The sequence below is a fragment of the Vidua chalybeata genome, chromosome 7, assembly GCF_026979565.1.
Source record: "Vidua chalybeata isolate OUT-0048 chromosome 7, bVidCha1 merged haplotype, whole genome shotgun sequence".
In the NCBI taxonomy this organism is placed as follows: Eukaryota; Metazoa; Chordata; class Aves; order Passeriformes; family Viduidae; genus Vidua; species Vidua chalybeata.
This window is the reverse complement of record NC_071536.1, coordinates 591,169-612,212: the sequence shown is the minus strand read 5'-3', so window position 1 is coordinate 612,212 and position 21,044 is coordinate 591,169. Positions and strand designations below refer to the sequence as shown.

General features: G+C 53.0%; 1 protein-coding gene across 1 annotated transcript; it reads right to left on the bottom strand.

The window, feature by feature from the left end:
* Positions 1-38: 38 nt before the first annotated feature.
* On the bottom strand, positions 39-20,112 carry LOC128790628 (aryl hydrocarbon receptor-like). Its single transcript, XM_053947549.1, is given in 13 exon segments — positions 39-1,266; positions 1,379-2,247; positions 2,250-2,944; positions 3,299-3,440; positions 3,706-3,815; positions 3,903-4,105; positions 4,733-4,863; positions 5,127-5,232; positions 6,115-6,204; positions 9,587-9,693; positions 19,257-19,444; positions 19,528-19,736; positions 19,948-20,112. Coding segments are annotated over 13 exon segments (3,171 nt in total). The 3' UTR covers positions 39-1,110.
* Between the last annotated feature and the right edge of the window lie 932 nt (positions 20,113-21,044).

Sequence of the window (21,044 nt, the reverse complement as noted above, 5' to 3'; positions counted from 1 at the left end):
GATTGGGAAGAGACACAACCAGCAAGGGAAATGTCAGGGAGGATCTCCAAAACCATTTATTGAAACAAAACCAATAGGAATTCACATGAATCCAAAGCTGGGCAAGCAGGAAGAGGGATGAGCTTTGTCAGGTTTCTTAAAGGGTCACTGTGTTTCGTGTTTCTGATCTTTAAACAACCTTTTCATCCCATTCCACAGGACGCTGCTTTGGGATGGTAAGAGGTTGTTTTTTCCTTCCACCAGAGTGGCATAAAAATAAATCTGTCAACTCATATTATATGGGTTGTCAACACACATATTGGCTGTGGGTTTTTTTTTTTTTTTTTCCCTGTGGGAAAATATCACTCTCTCAGTACTTAAGTAGCATTATACTTATTTTCTTTATCTTATTGAAATTTCTGGTTTTTAACTGAAAACTTTGAGACTTGAAGTCTGAGGGCACCTGAGAGGCCAGCACACAGAGAAAAGCAGTTTTGCAGCCAATCTCAGCATGTCTTGTACAGTACAGCGAAGCCCAGGGTGTTTTGCTACAGGAGCTCTAACATGGATCCCAAACACTGGGAACACCTGGGACACAGGGAAAGCTGGGGTGGGGAAGGACCAGAGCAACACAAGAACACCACAAATGGCTCATTTTCCTTATTAAACAGGCAATATCTGTACAACATGGCCACAGCCACAGGTGCCTGGCTGGGATGGCAGGAAATTTAATACCAGAGGTGAAAACATTTTCTGTCTCTTTCTTTAGGACAGGCTTTCATGAGGCTGGTGTCCATGCTGGATCATGCATGTAAATACAAAGCTTTGGTGAAGCTTTGGTTGCACTCATAGGCTGACTTGCAACCACAGCTCAGCCTGCTCCACTGCCCTGGGAAATGTGCCTACCAGCCCTGCTGCCTGCTGCTGTCCCTCCCCACATCAGGGACACCAACACAGGAACAGCACAGGGAGCAGGATGGTAGGAAGTTGAGGAAAAAAACCCAGGTGAGCCAAAGCAACCAACATCAATAGCACTGGCAGGATGTGCACAGCAGTGGGGAAGGTTTATCTGCAGCTTGAAGGTAGCTCCTTCCCCAGGGAAAAGTCCTGCTTTGTCCATTTCCGTCTCTGCTAGAGATAGAAGTCCTTCCTGGAGGTGTGAGGGGGATCTGGCAGCACTTCTGCCCAGGGCTGAGGCTGGCAGGGCAGTGCCAGGCTTCCCCCCAGCACTGGATGGTCTTGGGGCAGTCCCATGGGAGAACTGGGCAAGCCACAGCTGCTGTGGGGCTAGGAGAGAGAGAGAATAGTGGTGAGGCGCTTTGCAGGGGGTTATTAGCACTGGCTGCACAGATTCCCAGCACAGAAAAGACTGAGCCCCGGACTGGAGCAAGGCCCTTACCCTGTGCCTGCCCTCCTGGCTCCATGCAGAGCCATGCACCCCACAGGAATTCAGTGTCTCCAGAGGGCTGCTGGTGCTCCCAAAGTGCCCTGTAGCTGAGCTGGGGGAAGAGTGCTGGGGCACTGAAAGAACAGGGCTCAGCTGCTTTTCGGGAATAAGCTGGTAGAAAGGGGGAAAAAACCTGGGGTACGGAGCCATCTCTTCCCAGGAGTCCCCAGTGCCGGCAGCATCCATGCTGCAGAATCCGTTCAGGTTGAAATGCTCTGGGGGCACACCAGGCTCGGGGCCCAAACAGCCCTGGGGCTGGGAGATCACGTCTTTGCTGAGGCCACGAACGCCAGGCTGAGCTGGAGAGTGCAGGAGTGGGCAAACATAGTCCTGCCATGGGCTGGCGTGTGGAGAAGAGTTGGGGCTGTGGCCACATACCCCGCTCATCAGCAAGTGATGGTGCTTTGGCTGGCTGTGTGGTGCCACGTGGTCCTGGCACTGGCTGGGCAGGGAGAAGGACTGGTGGATATCCTCTTGGAGGGGCTGCATGGCTGAGAAGTCTCCCTGCAGCTGCTGGGTGCCAGGTGGCTCCTGCGGGCAGGGAGCTCCCGGGGCTGAGCTGGGGGCCCTGTGCCATGGGGTGCCCTGCACTGGCTGGAAGGAATGGAGCAGTGTCTCCTCCCCAGCTGGTCTCCACTGGGAGCCACTGGACAGCTCTTCCTGCTCAGCCAGCTCTGGGAGCAGCCCCGACACAGCACTGAGGGGCTGCTCCCACAGCAGGATGGGGGGCTGGGCCAGGGCAGTGCTGGGCTGCCCTGCACGCTGTGCCAGGTGGCACCTCGAGTCCTTGTTCTCCGTGTGGCATGGAGCAGTGCCCCCTGTGGGCTGGGGGCCGTGTCTGGCAGGGGACAGAGCTGCTGCCCTCTCTCATGCCCATCCACTGGAGCGCTGGGGATGCAGGAGAGAATTTGGTTGCTGGCCAGGTTGTTGTTCAGGGATGGGGACTGGTCTGGGTCTGTGCTGACCATCACCATTTTCTGATCCAGCAGCAGGAGCTTCAGGTCCTCAGCATTCAAGTCCAGGCCCTCCAAAGCACTGAAGAGCTTGTTGGAACAGCTCTGGTCACTCTTAACTGAGAGCAAGTCCATGGTGGCCAAGAGAGGGTCCTCCTGCTGCAAATCCAACAGCTTCTCTTGGAGGCTGTTGCCCATTGAAGAAGCTGGAGCTGTGCCCATACTCCAGGCATCCCCTCCTGCACCTGGCACGGACACACCCTCAAGCTGGAAAGTGCTGCTGAAGGAAGGGTTTGGAATGGGAGCTGAGTGGGAGGTGTACACCGCCTTGTCCTGTTGCATCACAGCACCCAGCAGAGACCTGGGGTCAATGCCATTCTTCTGGGAGCGCCCTACACGGCTGCAGGAGGGCTTCTTGGACTTGATGGGTTTCCCTTTGCTCTGGAAAAGGTCAGGGAAGCCTGGGAGAGGGTGAGAACTTTGGTACAGAAGTGCCTCTCCTGTAGCAAAAGTGAAGGGAAGATGCATGGACTGCTTCCGAAGGTGCTCTCCTCCTTCTTCATCTCTGCAGGGCAGGAAGAGGACACTGTGGCTGATGTGCACAAATCCAGCACACAAGTGCTTCTGCAATGGGCAATTGTGATCCCTGCAAGCCAAAGCCCCTTTGCTACAGCCAGCATGCATTCACACAAATACACTCACACAGAAACCAAACATCTGCAGCATAACTGAGCATCACCCCTGTTGAGGGGTGGCCTTGCAGACGGGGATGCGGCTGAACAGCACCAAGCACAGAATCCCACAGCTGCTCCTTTAAAAGGCACAAGCAGCAATGACAAATGCAGCCTCCTGCCCTGCTCAGGACATCCCAGAGCCATGGAGAAAGCCAGGCTGTGCCCATGCCAGCCCCAGCACATACACGAGGGGTCTCTGTGTGACCACGATGTACTCGGGTTTGCCATTCCTGTAGACGAGCCGGGCGTTGGCCTGCACCCACTTCCAGCGGTTGTCCTTGGTCAGCAGCCGGAACACTGTCAGGCCACTCTCCCCCATCTTCATCACTGCCGGGAGGAAGCACCAGTGCTGTCACCATGGCACACTGCCCTTTCCAACTGGAAACAGCAGCAGCATGGCTGGCAGGTACAGGGGACACCATGCAGCTGAACACCCCTGACTGCACTCCACACCAAGCTCCCTGTAGTGACAGGAGCAGCACAGCAAAGCATCCTGTGGGAAAGAGCCACCGGGCTTGACAGAGCGGCCACAGAGCTGCCCCAGTCCCAGCCCACTCATCAGCACAAGTGACACCAGGGAGGGGACTCTTACTCCTGACGTGGTTCTCAGCACAGTACAGCATGTCAGCAGCATGGACAAACTGGTACCCGGTGCCACACAAACGCAGCTCTGCCTCAGTGTAGCCCAGGACAATCTTGCCCCTGTGAGACACAAGAGAGCACACTGAGCTCAAAGGCAAGGCTGGGGTGGGATGTCAGGAATGGAGCACTGAAAGCTCTGCTGCTTACTTGGCATCGCATGCCAAGGGGGTGAAGTCCAGCTTGTGCTTGGTCCTGAAGATCATGTTCTTGGTTTGGATCTGCAGGATGGGTGAGGGCTGCAGGGGCGTGGAGATGGTGAACAGAGCGAGTTGGGGGGGCAGGACAGAGCCATCTTCAGACCTTTCATTCTGCCCACGAAGGAATTTCAGCCTGCCTTGAAGGTTCAAAGCCTGGGAAGAGAAGAAAAGCTCAGTGTCATTCAGAAAAGTGAGAAGGAAGAGAGCTGCATGGAAAGGAAGACGTCTGTCTACAGAGTTGGTGTGAATAGATTCATCAAATCCCAGCATGGTTTGGGTGTAGATTTAGATTTAGGTTTAGGTTAAGGTTTAGACCTTAGGGATCATCTCGTTCCAACCCCCCTGCCATGGGCCAGGACACCTTGCACTATCCTAGGTTTCTGCAAGCCCCATCCAACCTGGCCTTGGACACTTCCAGGGATGGGGCAGCCACAGCTTCCCTGGACACCCTGTGCTCTCCTGTGCAGAGAGGAGGAGGGATGACCACCACCTACTTGATCTTAAGACAAGCTTTTAACAGAAAAGCCAAGCAAAACACGGGAGAAAAGCACTTGATTATTCAAGATTCAGCATTTCTGAGAGGAGAGGAACAAAACTCACAGGGAGAGGCTGTAGGTACAGGCCAAACCTATGAAAAACAGGGAAAGTCTCCTGCTGAGACAGGCAAGTGCTGCCCATGGCAGAAAGGAGCACGGGATCTTCCAGGGTAGTGGTTTCAGTGGTGGTATAAACCTCTGTGGTGAGCCTGCCCCTCTCCTGGTGTGGAGGGTCTGTACTCACCAGGAAGCCGGAGGAGTTATCCAGGAGGCAGCGAAAACGGCACACAAAGCTCCTCTCCAGGAAGGAGGAGTTTTCTGGGGGCAGCTGATCCAGCTTGTAGATGGCAGCAGAAGAGCTAAGACTCTTGCCTGCTGTGGAAGAGAAGGACTGAGAGAATCAAGTAAGGATTCACCCCAGCGAGGGTTGGAGGTCCCCAGCACTGGGCACTGCAGCAGTTTGCAGAGCACAGCAACAGAAAATGGGGGGAAAAGCCACAACATTTGGATGAAGCCGTGGCCTGAGCCACATTGGTACCAGTGGTGACAGCGAGCTGGCCTCCCAGCACCCCTGGGGAGCCACATACCTCGTGCCACCCAGGACGGCAGCCTGCCTTGACCTGCTGGAGAAAGCTCACCCTCGGGAGTGTGTGATGGGTCCAGGGCCCACTGGAGGTTGCGCCTGAACTCCGGCTGGTCCTCAGTGTGGATCAGCTCGAAGACGCTCTGGTGTAGGACATCTGTCTAGAGGGGACACGCCATCTGTAAGCTCTGCAGCCTGTCCCCAGCGCCAGTTTTCATGTCCCACCTGGGAACAGCCCGTCATGGCCCCAGTTGGTTTTATCTTACCCAGTTTCCCTGGTGCTCAAATGAGTCCCTGGCTGAAGGAGGCTGGAAACTTTCCCCCAGAATTGATGTTGGTGGGAACAGACAGCACATCTGGCTTTAAGGTCCCCTTGCCCATGTTGGGCATGACTTCCTCCCCTGAGAAGCCTGAAGAGCCAATACAGCTTCCCCCTGACATTCCCATAACTCAAAATCCTAGTGCTGACTTAGGAAATGAGATGAAAGCATGGATTTGGGAACAAAACAGCAGCAAGGCCACTGCATCCCTAGATTATTCCCAAGAGAACAATGCCCTGGGACTTGCTCCCTGTGCCCAGGTGGACAGGTAGCACCTACCCCAGGTGTTGGGGACAGCCAGCTGTGTGGGGGTGACATCAAACCACAGTAGGTGAAGGACTGCAGGTAATTCCCACTTCCCTGTGTATACAATCTAGTGTCCTCCAGGTTAGCTGGGTGCCCAATGTGCTGGAGCCTTGCAGGATTTTCCAGGATTTGAGTGGGTGCCCCAGGCAAAGCGGGCAAGGAGCCCCAGACATCTCACCATGGCCATGAACTCCATGAAGGCCCATCAGCATGGCTGCTGGAAAGTATCTATGGGCTGATGAAGTCCCTTGTCGCCTACCAGTGACCACATCTGGCAATACAGGGTCCAAATTCCCAAGACCAAGGAAAAGCCCCAAACAACTCCCTGAGACCCTGTGATCCCTGCAGGGAACTTGGGGCTATTCTCCACCACCAAGGAAAAACTGGCTCTCCACAGCAAGTCAGAGTCTCACCAACCTGATGAAACCCCAGATAGTCCTGGATCGTATGTGAGGAGTAAAATATCAGCCCTTCTGATGTCACCATCAGCACAAAGCCATTGAGTGCCTGTAGGAGAGAGGAGATCAGCAGGTGCAGGCCACGATCACTTCACTTTTACAGCAGGACACTGGGCACCCAAGGCCTGGCTAGCAGGCAGCTGAGCCACCACAGATGGCCTCCCTGAGCTCATGCAGCTCTTCCACACAGCTGCCTGGGAATATCCTAATCCAGACTGATGGAAAATTGTGCTTCCATCCTGGGAGCATTCACTCAGATTCAGCTTTGAACATTTATCCCCATCCTGTGCCGGGAGCAGATAAAAGCCTCTGAACTTCTTGCAGTATGAAAGTGGACACCATCAGGAACAGGTCTATTCTGGTGGAGACGAGCCTTTCCAACAGCCTTGAGGGCCTTGGCAGCCATGTGTGGCCATCCCAGCTTCCAGAGGAGTGACCTGGAGATGGACCATGGAATACCTGGACTGTCTGTGGCAAGGAGCAAGGCCAAGGAAGGTGTTGTCTCTGCTGCCCGTTCCCTCCTTAAGGTGACCAGTGCTGAAAGGGCCTTAGCCAGTGGAAATGGAAAAGCCAAAAGCTAAAGCATAAGGGTTTGGATTTGAAATTGCAGCAAAAACAATCTGATTTCTGAAAAGCCAGTTTCTTCCAAAGCAGCAGGGAATTCAGGTTGAGTCTGGTGCCTGAACTTGGGGGAAAACTACAAAATCCCTGAGTGACCCCAGAGCACCTTTTCCTCTCAGTCAATACATTGCAAAATCATTTAGGTTGGAGAATCTCTCTAAGATCATCACCTCTAAGATCACTTCCTCTGGAACACTACCTGGTTCATGCAGACCCCACACCCCTTAGGTTGAATACTGTGCTCTGTTTTCACAAAATAAATACCCAAAGCTGTTGTGCCTGCGTGGATTTGAAGCCCCAAGCCCCCCCCCCCCAGAGAAGAGCAATTGCAGCCATCAATCTGAAGTTTCCATTGCCTTTTTAATGTTACACACACAGACATTTCACAGTTCACTGGCCCTTCCATCCACTCCTCAAACTCCAGGATTGCAAAGTCGAATATTCAAAGGAGCACTGGGCTTCCTGGCTGAGCTGATCAGAGCCTCTGTCTTACTCAAGAGGGACTCACTGCTACCGGTTTCATAAATTCGGGAAGTAATTTGGGTGTTTTCCCTGAGCTAAAAACCCCACAGCTGTCAGGACAGGACACGTGAGAAGGGACCAGGGTGCTGGATGACAGTGTCCTTTACACCTGCAGAAGACTAGAAGGGGCAGAGGAGCTTCCCTACCTGTTTGGGAGTGAAGCTCCTTTCCAGGAGCCCTGGCTTTCCATCCCTGCTCTCTGGCAGCAGGCAGAAGCCCACAGGCAGAACACTGCTGACACAGGTGCTGACAGGATCCAGGGAAGCACCCGCCAGTGCTGCAGGCACAGCACCAACCCTTGTAAGCCTCTGTGGCACAGAGCCCAGGGCATCGGAGACCTTGTCATTCCCCTGCCAGGGCTGAGAGTGGCCTCACAGTAGGGGGCTCCCTCAGCCCAGCTGGCACACATCACTCTGTGGCTCAGAGTCCCCAGCTCTGAAAATCCCCAGTCACCCAGCAGACACCTTCAAACCTGTGCTGCTACCCAAGGAGCAAAGGCAGTGAAACCCCATGAAAATCCTTGGTTTATCTTCCCAGAAGCTGAAGAGCTTTCACTGCCCTGACACCACCACGTGGCCACTCCTCCCTAAGGGGAACAGATCCTCATGGGGACACTCTGGCAGCACGAAGCAGGACTTCTCTGGAAGGCAGGGCTCCTGCAGTGTGGGCCCTGTGGCTCTTCAGAGCCAAAACCATCCTGTACCACTAACCTGGCAGGGAAGTCACAGTAGCCAGCCCTGGCCTGCTTCCCTCACTTCATAATGTACAGACATCAGCATTAATTAGGGCCTGTAGTCCCAGCCAAGTCCAGCTATTGTTGCTGCCAACTCCTGTTTCATTGTCCAGGTCAGAGTTTCTCCCCCCTCTCCTTCCCTTTATTCCAGGCACTAACACTCTCTCTATTTACTGGGGTTGATCTCAGTGTGTGAGAATCTGCTGCTTAGGTTAATTAGTGCTGCCAAATGCACTTTAACCCTTTGAGCAGCTTCAGAGGAAGAGAGGGGAAGAATCAGAGCAGACCGAGAAACAAAGGAAGTTTGGCCATCAGAGGTGACAGACCAGGTGGAAGTATGTTTATAACTATGGAGGAATGTTTCCTTGGGGGGTACAGAGACAGATTCTGAGCTCCTGCCACATGCAGAGTCACATAGACAGACCCTGAGAGAGCTGAACCAGCTTTTCAGACCCAGTTTGGTACCTCTGAAAGGATGGTACCCAGCTGTGGGAGGAGCTGATGAGCAGGACATCAACCCCCAGCAAGCCCTGCTGAGCAGTTGTGTTATATCCTGAGGGAAAACCCTCAGGTTTCTGGTTATTAACCAGGCTGGCTTTAGCACTTCTCCCACTAGACACAGAGATCCTCAGCTCTCAGGCAGGACAGTAATTGCACTTTGTGCTGAGTGAGAGCTTGGATGGGAGCTGGGGCTGCCCAGCATGCTCAGCCCGTGCTGGAGGACAGCCAGGCAGGCAGGGGACAGTGCCACAGCCTGTGCCCAGGGGCCAGGCAGGGGACAGTGCCACAGCCTCTGCCCAGGGGCCAGGAAGGGGACAGCAGACCTGTGTCCTTGCAGGACCTCGTGCTGCCAGAGCATGGCCTCTTCCCATTCTCTGCGCACAATCTGGGGACAGAAGGTGACCTCCTGGCACCTCTGAACAAACCATGGCAGCTGCAGCACCAACAGCCTTGTCTCCAGCATCACCAAAGAAGACCACTAGGGAAAAACAGAGCTCCTGGGATACACCCACCTACCCTGTGTTTAAGGGATGGGCACGTGGCCCATCAGCACCTATCTGTGTGCTCAGTGTAACACATCACCTCCTCAAAATCAGGGGAGACTCTCACGATGCTTTCTTCCCTGTTTTCACCAGCGTTTGGACAATAGCCTCGAGTCAGGATCAGTGTGCCCATGTTGAAAACTGCACTCAATCACCTCGCTCAGTTTGGTTCTCACATTACACCTTTGGCACACTTAGACATGAGGGCGGAGAAGCAGAAAAGATGAAGCACCATGCTCAGAAATCTAACAAGATGTTCCTTACGTATGCACTATTTAAAAATGGCAACTTTTTCCAGGAATAATGGGAAAAGCAGGGAAGAAGCAACAGTTTCTGCCCTAGGGACCTTTGGAGGTCTTAAACTTCTGCCCAGTGAGAAGCACAGTGAGCTACACCACATGAAATCACAAATCACCTGCCATGACCGAAAGAACAGCCTGGTTTTGGAGTACAACTCAAAGGAGCTGGAAGAAGGACAAGAGGAAGATCAGGCATTTGTGAGGAGCACTAACCTGTAGGAGCAGCTCACCCTCTGGAACCACTGCTGAGGCCAGAGCTGGTCCAGTGCCACAGGTTCCGTCCCTCTGGGCTTCTTTGGCACCAGGATTCTTCAGAGCAACTGTACCAAGAAAAGGCAAGGGACATCAGTGCTGCAGGAACACACTGCCACAACAGCTGGAATGCTGCAGGCTGGACAGTGCAGGGGAAGCCACCAAGCAGTCACAGCCCTTTGCTTCACCCCTCACAGGAGTTGATTTGAACAGGATGTTTCCCCACCCCTCAAACACCCTCAACTGTTTCAGTCTGTTTTTTTTTTTTTTTTTTCCCCCACTCCTTTTGCCCCCCTTTTAACAACCTATAAGTAAAAAGCAGTAAAGGCAGGGATCCTTAAAGCAGGTAGGCATCAGAATCATAGAATTATGGAATCATTAAAGTTGGGGAAGGATCATAGGGCCCAGGCATTCCCCAGCACTGCCAAGATCACCACCAGACCATGTCCCCAAGTGCAACATCCACAGGTCTTCTGAACACTTCCCGGGACCGTGAATCCATCACTGCCCTGGGCAGCCTGGTCTAATGCTTGACTTCTTTTGTGAGGAAATTTTTCCCAATACCCAAACTAAACCTGCCCTGGCACAGCTTGAGGCCATTTCCTCTTGTCCTGTTCCTTGGTCCCTGGAAGCAGAGCCCAGCCCCCACCTGTCAGGGAGTTGTGGCGAACAAGAAGGTCCCTTCTGAGCCTCCTTTTCTCCAGGCTGGTCCCCTTTCCCAGCTTCCTCAGCTGTTCCTCATCAGATTTGTGCTCCAGACCCTTCCCCAGCTCTGTTCCCTTCACTGGACATGCTCCAGCCCCTCAATGTCTTTCTTGTTGTGAAGGGCCCAAATTGAACACAGGATTCAAGGTGTGGCCTCAGCAATGCTCAGCATGGGTGACAGTCACTGCCCTGGCCTTGTGGCCACACCATGGCCTTCCTGACCACCTGGGCACATGCTGGCAACAGCAGCAGAAGTCTGTCCTACACAGGAGGCATTGCAGCAAATCCCAGGATCAGGAATGTGCCATTTTGGAGGACACAGCTCAGTCAGTGATGTCTCCTTACAGTTCAGCAACACAGTGGGTTTACTCAACCAAATTAAGGCAAGCCACAGCTCACAGTGGGAGAAAAACAACACAGAAAACACACGGATCCGGACACAGACACCTGAGATCTAATAGTGGTCCATGCATAATCCACATGTGTGAGGGAATCCGTCACTCAGCTGAACTGAAGGATGTGCCTGTAAATTTTGTTCTGTACTCCCCAAGAGAACGGTTCCTGGGGATATTTTGGTGTGGATGAAAATTAAAGGGTAAGATGACAACCTGCCTATGCATGACAAGCCTGTCCAGTGGAGCTCACAGGAAAGCTGGGAAGCTTCTTGCCAGCACCATGAGGACAGAGGACAGCATTTGGCTGCTGGTAAAACTGCTGCTCTCACTGGGATCTGGGAGGAAAGGTGTGAAACACCAGCTGCAGCACCACTTTGGCCTGCCAGTGCACAGATGGAGCAAGAGCTCTCCTGGATCTGCCTTTGCCAGCTCCTGGACAGCAGGAGGGTTGCCAAGCTCAGAGGCTATGGGAGCATCAAGTGGACCCTGGAAGCAATTGGACAGCAAGTCAGGAGGCGACATCCACCAGCACATAAACAAAGCCAGGCTCTGTAACAGGCTCTGCTCTTCCTGTGCTTTGTTAAAGCAGCTGCTGAAACTCAGCTCCTCCATCTGCATGGAGCTGATCCTGAACGATCTCAGATGTTGCAAAAGGCAGATGTTCCAGAGTCAGGCTTTGGGAATAAAGTTCTTCCACCAGGCACAGGACCATCCCAAAGATCGACTTTGCTCCGTAACCAAAGGCAAAGCACAGTCCAGTTCTAATACTTACAGAAAAACACCTGACACAGCAGCAATCCCGCTGCTTCTGGGAGCTCTGGAGAATTCCCCAAGCTCAGCCTGCCCAGACTATTTCAGGAGCTGGCCAGGGACAGGCTGACACCAGGACTAAGGTTACAGCACAGGTTTGTACAACTGTGGGTCAGGCCCGAGACAGCTGGGGTGGACACACACAGGCTGCTGTGGCCTCGCTCTGCCCCACCCCGAGGGACCACCCGGGCTCCCCTGTCCAGATTGGAGCCCACATAAAATCTGGGAGAGGGACAGGTCATCAGGCAGAACAGCATGAGAGAGGCCACAACATCCAGGCAGGGCCCTGTGGTGTGGATGGAGCAGGTTTGTGCCAGCAGCCTTCCAGCAACTCACTTTTCGATTGCTGGAGCAAAATGCGGGAGCTATGAATTATTAAAGTCTCCTGTCCTCCTCCGTGAGCTCCCAGCCTGCTGCGCTGGAGGTGAGAGATAAAAATAAACCTGGCTTTCAGGAGAGCAGCTAAAGGTGCTGCCCTCTGCTCAGGGCTCTGCTTTAATGGTTTGACATCACCCCTGCAAGCGGAAATCTTGATCTCAAGCGCTGCCTAAAAACAGGCTTTACTATCAGCATCTGGACTGTGGGGCCAGAAGAGACACATTAACAGGAGAGGACAGCCCGCTGTCTTCCGTGGGGATGTCTGCCACCCAACAGGATCCAACCACCGGGGTGTGAGGGATAAATCAGAATTCCAATGGAGGCTGCCCCATGAACTTCACCAAACAGCGCCTTTTCCACCCGAGCCACCCAAGGATCCCCAAAGAGGACAGGCTCTTGGCTGTGGCCACACCAGGCTGGCATCCTGCCCGGTGTCCCCCGGCTTTGTGTGTCCATAAATAGCCCCGTGCAGCCCCTGGGGTCAGCAATTCAGCAGAACTGTCACCGCACATCAGACTGATGGAGCAGAACGAGCCAGGGAACCGCCACATCCTCTCTGCTACCTGCATCCCGCCTGGAGCTGGGCACCAGGAAAGGCAGGATACACTCCAGGCACAGCGTACTCCTTTCCCTAGGGCAGCAAGACCAGGTGCAGCCTTTGCCCTTGCTGCACAACTGGGGACAGGCACTTGCAGGGAAAAAAGAGGAGAATAAAAAGGAGAGAAGTGGTTTTTCCTGGGCTCCCTCCCTCTGGCCACCAGTGTCATCTTTGTTGCTGGAGGTGAGAAAGGTGAGAAGCTGGTCACCTGAAAGCAGCCAGGCTTACACAACTTTCATGCTATTTCTTCCAAGAAACAGCTCCTGCCAGGTCCTGCAGGCTATTTGGCCACAAAAAGCCTTTTAGCTGAGAGGAAGAAACTCTCTCCTGTCTCTGCGGAACAAGCTCCCTGCCCACACCTGCCTCCCCACAGGAGGACAATGCTCCCTGCCCCGTGGTCATCCTCACACACAGTGCTCACCAGCTCTCTGCCGCCCGGCCTCGTGCTGTCACCAGGAGAGCAGGAGGGGCCACCAGGGGTGGGTTTCCTCCCTCCATCTCCAGGTGCTTCCCAGCCTGGGAATCTGTTTCATGTGGTGCTGCAGGGACACCTCGCTGCTTACCAAGTTTGCCAGTGAACTCCTGAACCTGCCAAGGGCTTTGTAGACCTGAGAAATCTCTGCAGCACCAAGCAGGAATTAACATTTTTGAGAGGATATCTCCCAGGCTCCTTCCCTCCACACAGCAAAAGCTCCTGGTGGGAGCAGGGTTTCCATCAGCCATTGACTGCAAAGGAGAACAATTAAACAACTCGATCCCAAACCTGCTCCAGGTGTTGAAGAAGGAAACCAAACTGCTTCCTGACTCTTCAAGAGCTGCAGGAGAGGGCTGGGTCATCTGCATGGCCACTGTCAGTCTGAGCAGGTTGTGGAGAGGGGACAGAGAAGGATTTTGGTAATGGTGCTCCCTACAAGCCTTCTGCCAAACACCTCAGTGTGTACAAGCCTCTCTGGGGGAAGGACTGATTGATTTCTTAACAAAACTGCCTTTTATCCACCTCTCTCTTTCCGTCATTTGTGCCAATCCCCTGAAGAACTGGTCTTACCTCACAGTAAAGTCTCTACTCCCACGAGTGGATCTCCAGATCTTACTTTCCCATCCACTTGTCCAGCTTCTCCTTGCTCATGGGCAGAGGGACCTGCAGCTCTGCTGCTCAGTACATCCTCCTCACATCAAATAACCCCTCAACATTGCTTTTTCCTACATTTTATTGTTAGTAAGAGAAAAAATATTGGAAGTTTAGAAAGCATCATGTAAATGGTGAGGGAAGTGGGCACAGATTTGCTGACACTAGGCCATAGAGCCATCTTTTCCTTGCCTTGATGAACCATCAGTTGGGATCTCATCAGCGCTGTTCAAAGCCCATTTTCCAGCCACTGGCAAGTACTTCCTGACTTTCTCTTTGTTAATTCATAATGGATACCATGGTTTTACTTAACTTTGTACCTGCCACAGCTTCCTGTTGGCAAAAATTTCATTAAGCAGATGCATTATTTATCCCTATCTGAATGGTGTGGGTGCCCTGCTTTCCAAGAACACTCGTTAATAATGGATGGCCTCTTAAAAGATCTCACTGCACTTTTAGAAGCAAAAACTTGACTGCATGTAGCTTTTGGTTGTGTCACTTGGGTCTCGAAGGAAGAAGCATGTGCAGGAATTTAAACAAGGATAAAGATGACAAGGACCTGCCAGATTTTCCTTCTTCCTGCAGCATCACCAACTGCTTCAACCCTCTCTCTCCCACTGCTCCTCCCTCAGGAGTTTTAGTGTCCATCATAGAACAGTCTGGGTTGGAAGGGACTTTAAACACCACCTGGTTCCACGCCCCTACTGTGGACAGGGACACCCTCCACTAGACCAGGAAGGATCATCCCAGCCCAAAGCCCCAGCCTGGAGTTTCTTCCCAGTCCTGCTCCCCTACCTGCCTTTGCAGGAGCCCTGAGACAGCCCAGTTGCTCATAGGCAGCAGAGCAGACAGCCCCCAGGAGCCCACTGTGGGCCCAGGGAGCTCCAACAGCTTCCCACCTTGCTTTCCTGAGAGTCGGGGAAAAACACTTGGCAAGGAAAGCACACAGCAGGAAAACTGCCTGCCTAAGGAAGTCTCAATAATTCTTCACCTTAAATTGTTCCTCCGAGGTCAGCTCATTACCCAGGCAATTAAGAGAGCACAGTGATCACAGGACCAGGCTTTATTTTTCTTAAACTAGCCCTTAGGCTTCACTGCTACAGCTCTCTGCTGTGCTTGACAAACAGCTCAGGAGGAGGGAAGGCACACAAGTGAAGGGATGAGCAGCGTTAGTCCCAAAACCCCATCTCAAGCCCTCATCCCTAAGCAGAGGTTTCAGGGGCACAGTCATATAACCTATAATAATTATATAATTAAAAGCACTTTTCCAGGCTGACTTGACTGCAGCTCAGGCACTTTTTGCGCTACCACAGCTCCAGCAATAACAATCTGGGTTCATATCACAGTTCAAAGGGTGAGGCTCAGCCCGGAGGCTGCACATTGATCCTACAGCAGCTACCAGTGATTTTAAGAGGACTCTGGGAAAATCACCAAGCCTCCAACATCCACAAGTGTGCTATCTTTTAAAGATACATGGGAGAGAAAAGCTGCTCAAGTTTTGGATACGCGACCTTAAGCTTCCATATGGAAGAGACCCATGCAGAGCTCAAACCCACAGAGAGCCCAGAACAACTCTCTGACCCACAATCACAGACTGTGCAGCCAACAAGCTGAAAGTTTCTAAGGCCACAACACATGCCAGGGTGTTTCTGCCTCTCCTCCTGGCCAGTGATGCACCTGAGGTGCCCAGAGAGCCAGGCAGGATGCTGCACACAGGCAGAGGTGCATCTGCGTCTCCAAGGATTCCCACTGCAAGGCAGGGTTAGCCCATTGCTAAGGGGTTCAAACATGCAGCTCCCGGCACCATGGACTGACCTCTTCCTACAGCTCATAAACCCTAGACTAGATTCAAAGCATCAAGAGAAATCCCATGGATGAATCACTGAACATCAGGCACAGGTCTGTGACAGGCATAGGGCACGCTGGGAACACCCAGGTGGCACCCAGAGGCAAGTGAGTGCCCAGCAGGGGCTACACTCACACACCAGAAGGGCCAGTCTTGCTATAGGATGGGAAGCACAGCTCAGATGACCGTCCCAGCACTCTGCAGGAACAAACTGCGAGAGACGCTTCTCTAAAGTGAGCCCTTGACCACTGTGACATCGGCCAGTTGGCCTCCCACCAGGAGTTTAAGTGGCCCAAGATACACAGATGGCACCCGACAGACACATGAAAAGGTGCCTTTGAGGCATCTTCTTTTTTTGATAAGAAATCCTCTCACAGAGCAAGACAGCAAACCTTCCCCTGGAGCATCTTTCCTTGTTTCCTCCCCCTTTCCAGAGGGTGAAGGAGGTGGAAGAGACAGGGACCCCTCCTCCCCTCCCAGCAGCGTTTGCTGGGCCCTTGCTCCAAGAGGCGGAACAGGGAGGGATTAGAGGGGAGCAGCCCGGCCAGGCACCACCAGGATAAGCTGCTGGCACACAGCTGGTGTGATGTGCTCTACACCCCCTGGAGCGGTGGCACGGCCACTGACAGCAGCACGTGGGCTAGAGGACAGGGAGGTGCCCTGCAGAACAGTCCCACCTCTACCAAATGCCATGAGCTGAAAGAGCCTCCAGCAGAGCAGGGAGGAAGGTCAAGGTAGTGAATGATAATTCAAAATACTTGTTCACCAAGGCAGACAAGAAACAAGGCATTTGGGAGGATTGCTGTAGGGGAAGAAACCTGGATGGGAAAGGAGGACGTACAAGCCTTTAAATCAGCTGCCACTGATGTTTGGATAGGACCCTCAGCTCGTAAGCAACCTCAGCTCCTTTTGGCCCTTCTGGTCCAGGTGCTGGGTTCTGCTCAGTGCTGCTTCTCCAGCAGGATGGATGTCAGATGGGCTGGATATCCTGCTCCCTGACAGGACACCTCTCCCAATATCTGCATCCCTCCTGTGACCCTGCTCTTCTCCTAAGCTCACCACTTTCATGGCAAGGAAGCACTTGTGTGAACTTGGGATTGCAAAGTCAGGCAATGGGGGAAGGGAAAGGCACCTGGGAACCTCACAGAAGACAGTGGCGCTGCCCCATCACAAAGGGAGCCTCTTCCACCTGCCATGGACCAGGAGGAGACCTTGGCTGAGAGCCCTCCTCCCCCAGAGCCACTGAACACAGCTGGCACTGAGCTGCTTCCTGCTTTGTTAAACTGGAGAGATTTGAGTGGAAAAAAATGGAGTGGAATCAGTCCACAAACACAAACAGGATGCTCTTGTGCGTTGCTCTTCCAAAGCCCTGCAGAAAGCCCGCACCAGGGCAGCAGTAGAGCCGCCCACACAGCACATCAGCCCAAGGAAGGGTTTGTTTGCCTAAATAACCCTGCTCGGCAAAGGCAGCGCCTGATGATCGCTAAACCACTCCACAGATGAAACAACAGAACACTGAGCAGCCTTAAATCCTCTGATTCCTGTTACTGAACTGCAGGCCTTTAGTGGTACCCCCAGGCAGGCAGAGAGGCAGCAGGGACAGCTTCCCTTCGGGCTATATAAAGAATAAAAATCCTCACGTCCACAGGAAAAACACATCCTTATAACAGTGAACGACCTTTAAGCCCATACAAACTTCCCCACATATCCTATGCATAAATTGAGATGACAAAGTAACATTATGTGCTGTTAATTATTAAACCCATTAATAATAAATAATTCAATAATTATTTATTTATTCTGGCAGGGGATGGGCTGGCATAAATCTGCTGGGTGAATTACTGTCAGTGATCATGGGCAACACCTGAGACCTGCTCCAGCTGTTTCTCCTCACAATCCATGGCAGCACCTCCCAGATTTTGTCCTTGCTTTCCCACAATCTTCTCTTAGGGAGCACTCAAGCAGGGTGGATAGATAAATAAATAAAGTCACTTAAAATCAATTATTTTGTTGAAAAGCTTACCCAGAGTTCCATTTAAGGATTCTTTTTAAATTAGTATTAAGCAACACCAAGGACTCAGCTCGGTCTGCAATCGCTGTTTGCATCTGAAAGGCTGAAGCTCTCCTTCCCTGCCACACCTTCCTCAAAGCCATCCCACAGCCTCGGGCAAACTGGAAATCGGTGTCATGGAATTAAACCAGATGGAACGACAGGGGGGAAAAAGGACCCAAAACAAGTAAGACAATCTCAGAACAGTCAATTTCCTGATGACCTGGTGCGGCCATTCCTCTCCCAGCTCACCCACTTGCCAGTCCTTTAAGCGGGGTTAAAAGAGAGTGGAAAGGGGGGGGGAGGGAAGCATTGAAGATATTAAATGAGAAATTGTGGTGACTCTGTGGCTTGAAAATACAGTATTTTCGAGCCACTGCTACTCCACCAGGAAAATCCAGGGATACCTCAATGCCCTCCTGAGGGCTCCTCTAAATCACAATTATAGGGCGGCGGAACGGTTCCCGAAAATAAAAGATTCCCAAAAATAAAAGGCTCCCAGATCAACTGCAAGCACATCACTGCTTACTGCTTGCTGCCAGCACGTGAGCCTATCGGAACAGAGGGGGAAAAAAGTCACTTACACGGGAAACTCCCCAGCTGGGACGCACAAGGCTCTGCCTCAACCCTCCTGCATAAACCAGAATATTTTACCTCAGGAGAACCCACAAACAAAACCAACTTCACCCCTCCAGATCCCTCCGATCCCGTGGCAGGGTCGGACACAGCCCCAGCCTGGCAGCTGGAGACGGCACAGCAATGAAATGTGGGCAAGAAAAGGGGGGAAAGCAATTCTAAGGGAAAGAAACCAAAATTCTGAGGGGTAAAAAGATTAAATTCTAGGGCAGGTAAAGAACAAAATATTCGGGGGGAGGGGAAAACAAAATTCCGGGGGGGCACGGCAAAATTCCAGAGGTGTAAAGACAGGAAAGATACAAAATACGAGGGGGTAAAACCCACCAGAATTTGAAGCAGAAAAAATCAAGTAGGGTGGGAGGGAGCCCCGGGTGGGAGGGAGCCCCAAAATCCAAGGGGGGTGGGGAGGGGAGAAACCAAACCCAAAATCCGAGGGCAAAAAAACCCAATCCAACAGCAAAATTGGAGGGGGAGAGGGAAATCCCACAAAATTCGAGGCGGATGGAGGGAATCAATTTCAAGGGGAAACAAAAAAAAAAAAACCCAAACAGAAAAATTGACGCTGTTAGAGACACAAGCATTCGAGGGTGGAGAACTCACACAATTCAAGTGGGGGAACCCCGTCAAAGTCCGAGAAGAGAAAAAAAAATCCCACAAAATTCGAGGCGGGATCGACATGAAACTCCTGAGAGTGCGGAGGAAACCCGAAAAATTCTACGGGTGAAAGAAAGCACTATTATGGGACGGAAAGAAAACAAGTTTTTAGTGAGGGAGACCTCATGAAACTCTAGGGAACAACAACAACAAAAAAAAAAAAAAATAGAAAAAAACAACAACAAAAAAAACCCCACAAACAACCCACCGACCACTAGAAATTCTAAGTGAAAAACACTCTGTGAAGGAAAACAAGCCCACGAAGTATTTTGGAGGGGGGGGGGGGAAGGAATTGCCGAAGGGTGCAACAGCATCCCGGGAGGGGGTGACACAGCTGCAGGAGGACGCAGTGGTGAGGGAGGAGGGGGACAGCACACAATTCCAGGCAGGAACTGCGAGCAGGGGGAGGGCTGGGAATGCGCCCATCCCTTACCGCCCAAGAAGCTCCTGGCGCGCAGGAAGCCGGCGCTGAGGCGCAGCACCGAGAGCTTGTCCAGCCCGGCCACCACGTCGGGCGGGAAGGGCAGCAGCCCCGCCAGCCGCTCCAGCTCCCTCTTCAGCCGCTCCCGGTGCCGCTTGGACGGGTTGGAATCGCCGCCTTCGGCCGGGCCCGGCCGCGTCCTGCCGGGCACAGCCGCGTTACCGGGGAAGGGGGACAGCCCTCAGCCCTTCCCGGCCCCCCCAGCCCCCTCGCCCTCACTCACGCCCGTGGCACCGGCTTCCTCCGCCTGCGCCCCGCGTACGTGGCCGGGCCGGCAGCGCCCGAGCGCCGCTCCCTCAGGGCGAGAGGCAGCGAGAGCGGGAGCGGGAACGGCCCGTCCCCGGCGAGGGGGGAGACGGGGCTGGACGGGATCTGGGGCTGCGGGGCGACTGGGAGCGGCGGGGCTTGGTGTATGAGAGAGGGCTTTGGGGGCTGAAGAGGGAGTGGGAGCTGATGGAGAGAAAGGATTGTAGGTGCGAGGGACAGAGCGGGTTAATGAGGAAGTGAAGGAGGCTGAATGAGGATTCGGGGCGCGAAGGGGCTGTGCGTGGGGGTGAGCAGGGAGCCGTGGGTGGGTGGGGATGTGAGGGTGTTGATGGGGAGGTGGGCACTGGACCGTGGGTGCCAATGGTTCGAACAGTACGCCTGGTGCTTTGGCAGTGATGCACAGAGCAGCCTGCCAGGTGCAGAAGAGTGCGTGCACCTGAGGCTTGCAGATTTGCGATGTGGAGTAAGTCCTCATCATGCCAATGTCCTCCCTCACGTAATGGCTCAGCTGTGAAAACTCCGTTCCCAAGTACGGGGACATTCACGCATAAGCTGAAGGTACCCATCTCGACTCATGGGCCATAATTAATTCAACTACGCTCACTTGGAGACAGCTGCAACATCTCAGAAGGTGTAAAGAGTCCCCAGGCGAGCATCCTGTGATCCACAGTATTATCCAGCGTGAAGCTCCCGGCCCCAGGGAGAGGTACAGGGGATGTTCTCACATAGCCTCAGCAGAATGTAAACCCCATGCATGTGGTGTTTGTTGGACTGTTTCCCTTCACCACTCGATGGATGTAGTCTGCAGTCACTTTCTCTCCACCCTTCTATCTTTTCCCTCTCTCCCCCTCGCGTCTACTGTTAAATAAAAATCCACGCCATTGGCATTGGCATATGGTGTCATTTACACCTTATTTTGGGCAGGCACATCTCTGTAATAATTTTTAATAGTCAGATATTAACAACCATATGTGCCAATGACGAATGTAACCCTGCCTGTGAGTCCCACAACACCACAGGGCAGTTTGGGGTGCAAAGGGGGGACACTGTCACGCTTCTGCTGCTGTGCATGCCCACAGTAGATGGGGACAGTGACAACGGGAGTGTCACCCACCCAGCACCAGGGCCAGGCTTTTCTCAGCACTTGCTCAGTCAAGGAGAACATGGAGAGACATGGGTTTGGGTCAAAACAAACATCAGCACAAAGCAAATCGCCTTTTAATACATCACCAAACACAGGGGCGAGGCTCCAGACAGCTCTTTTCCCCTCAGCACCATCCAGCTGCCACCAGCAGCACAAAGAATTCATGGAGCAGAAATGAGATGCTGCCACCAGAACAGACTTTATCTGTACAGCCACGAGGTACAAGAGATCAGACACCAGTGACAGAGCACAGGGAGGTCTGTCACGGCCCCAAGCAGCAGTGCCCCCACCCCAAGGCCCATCTCTTGCAGCACTGGGAGCCCCTGGTA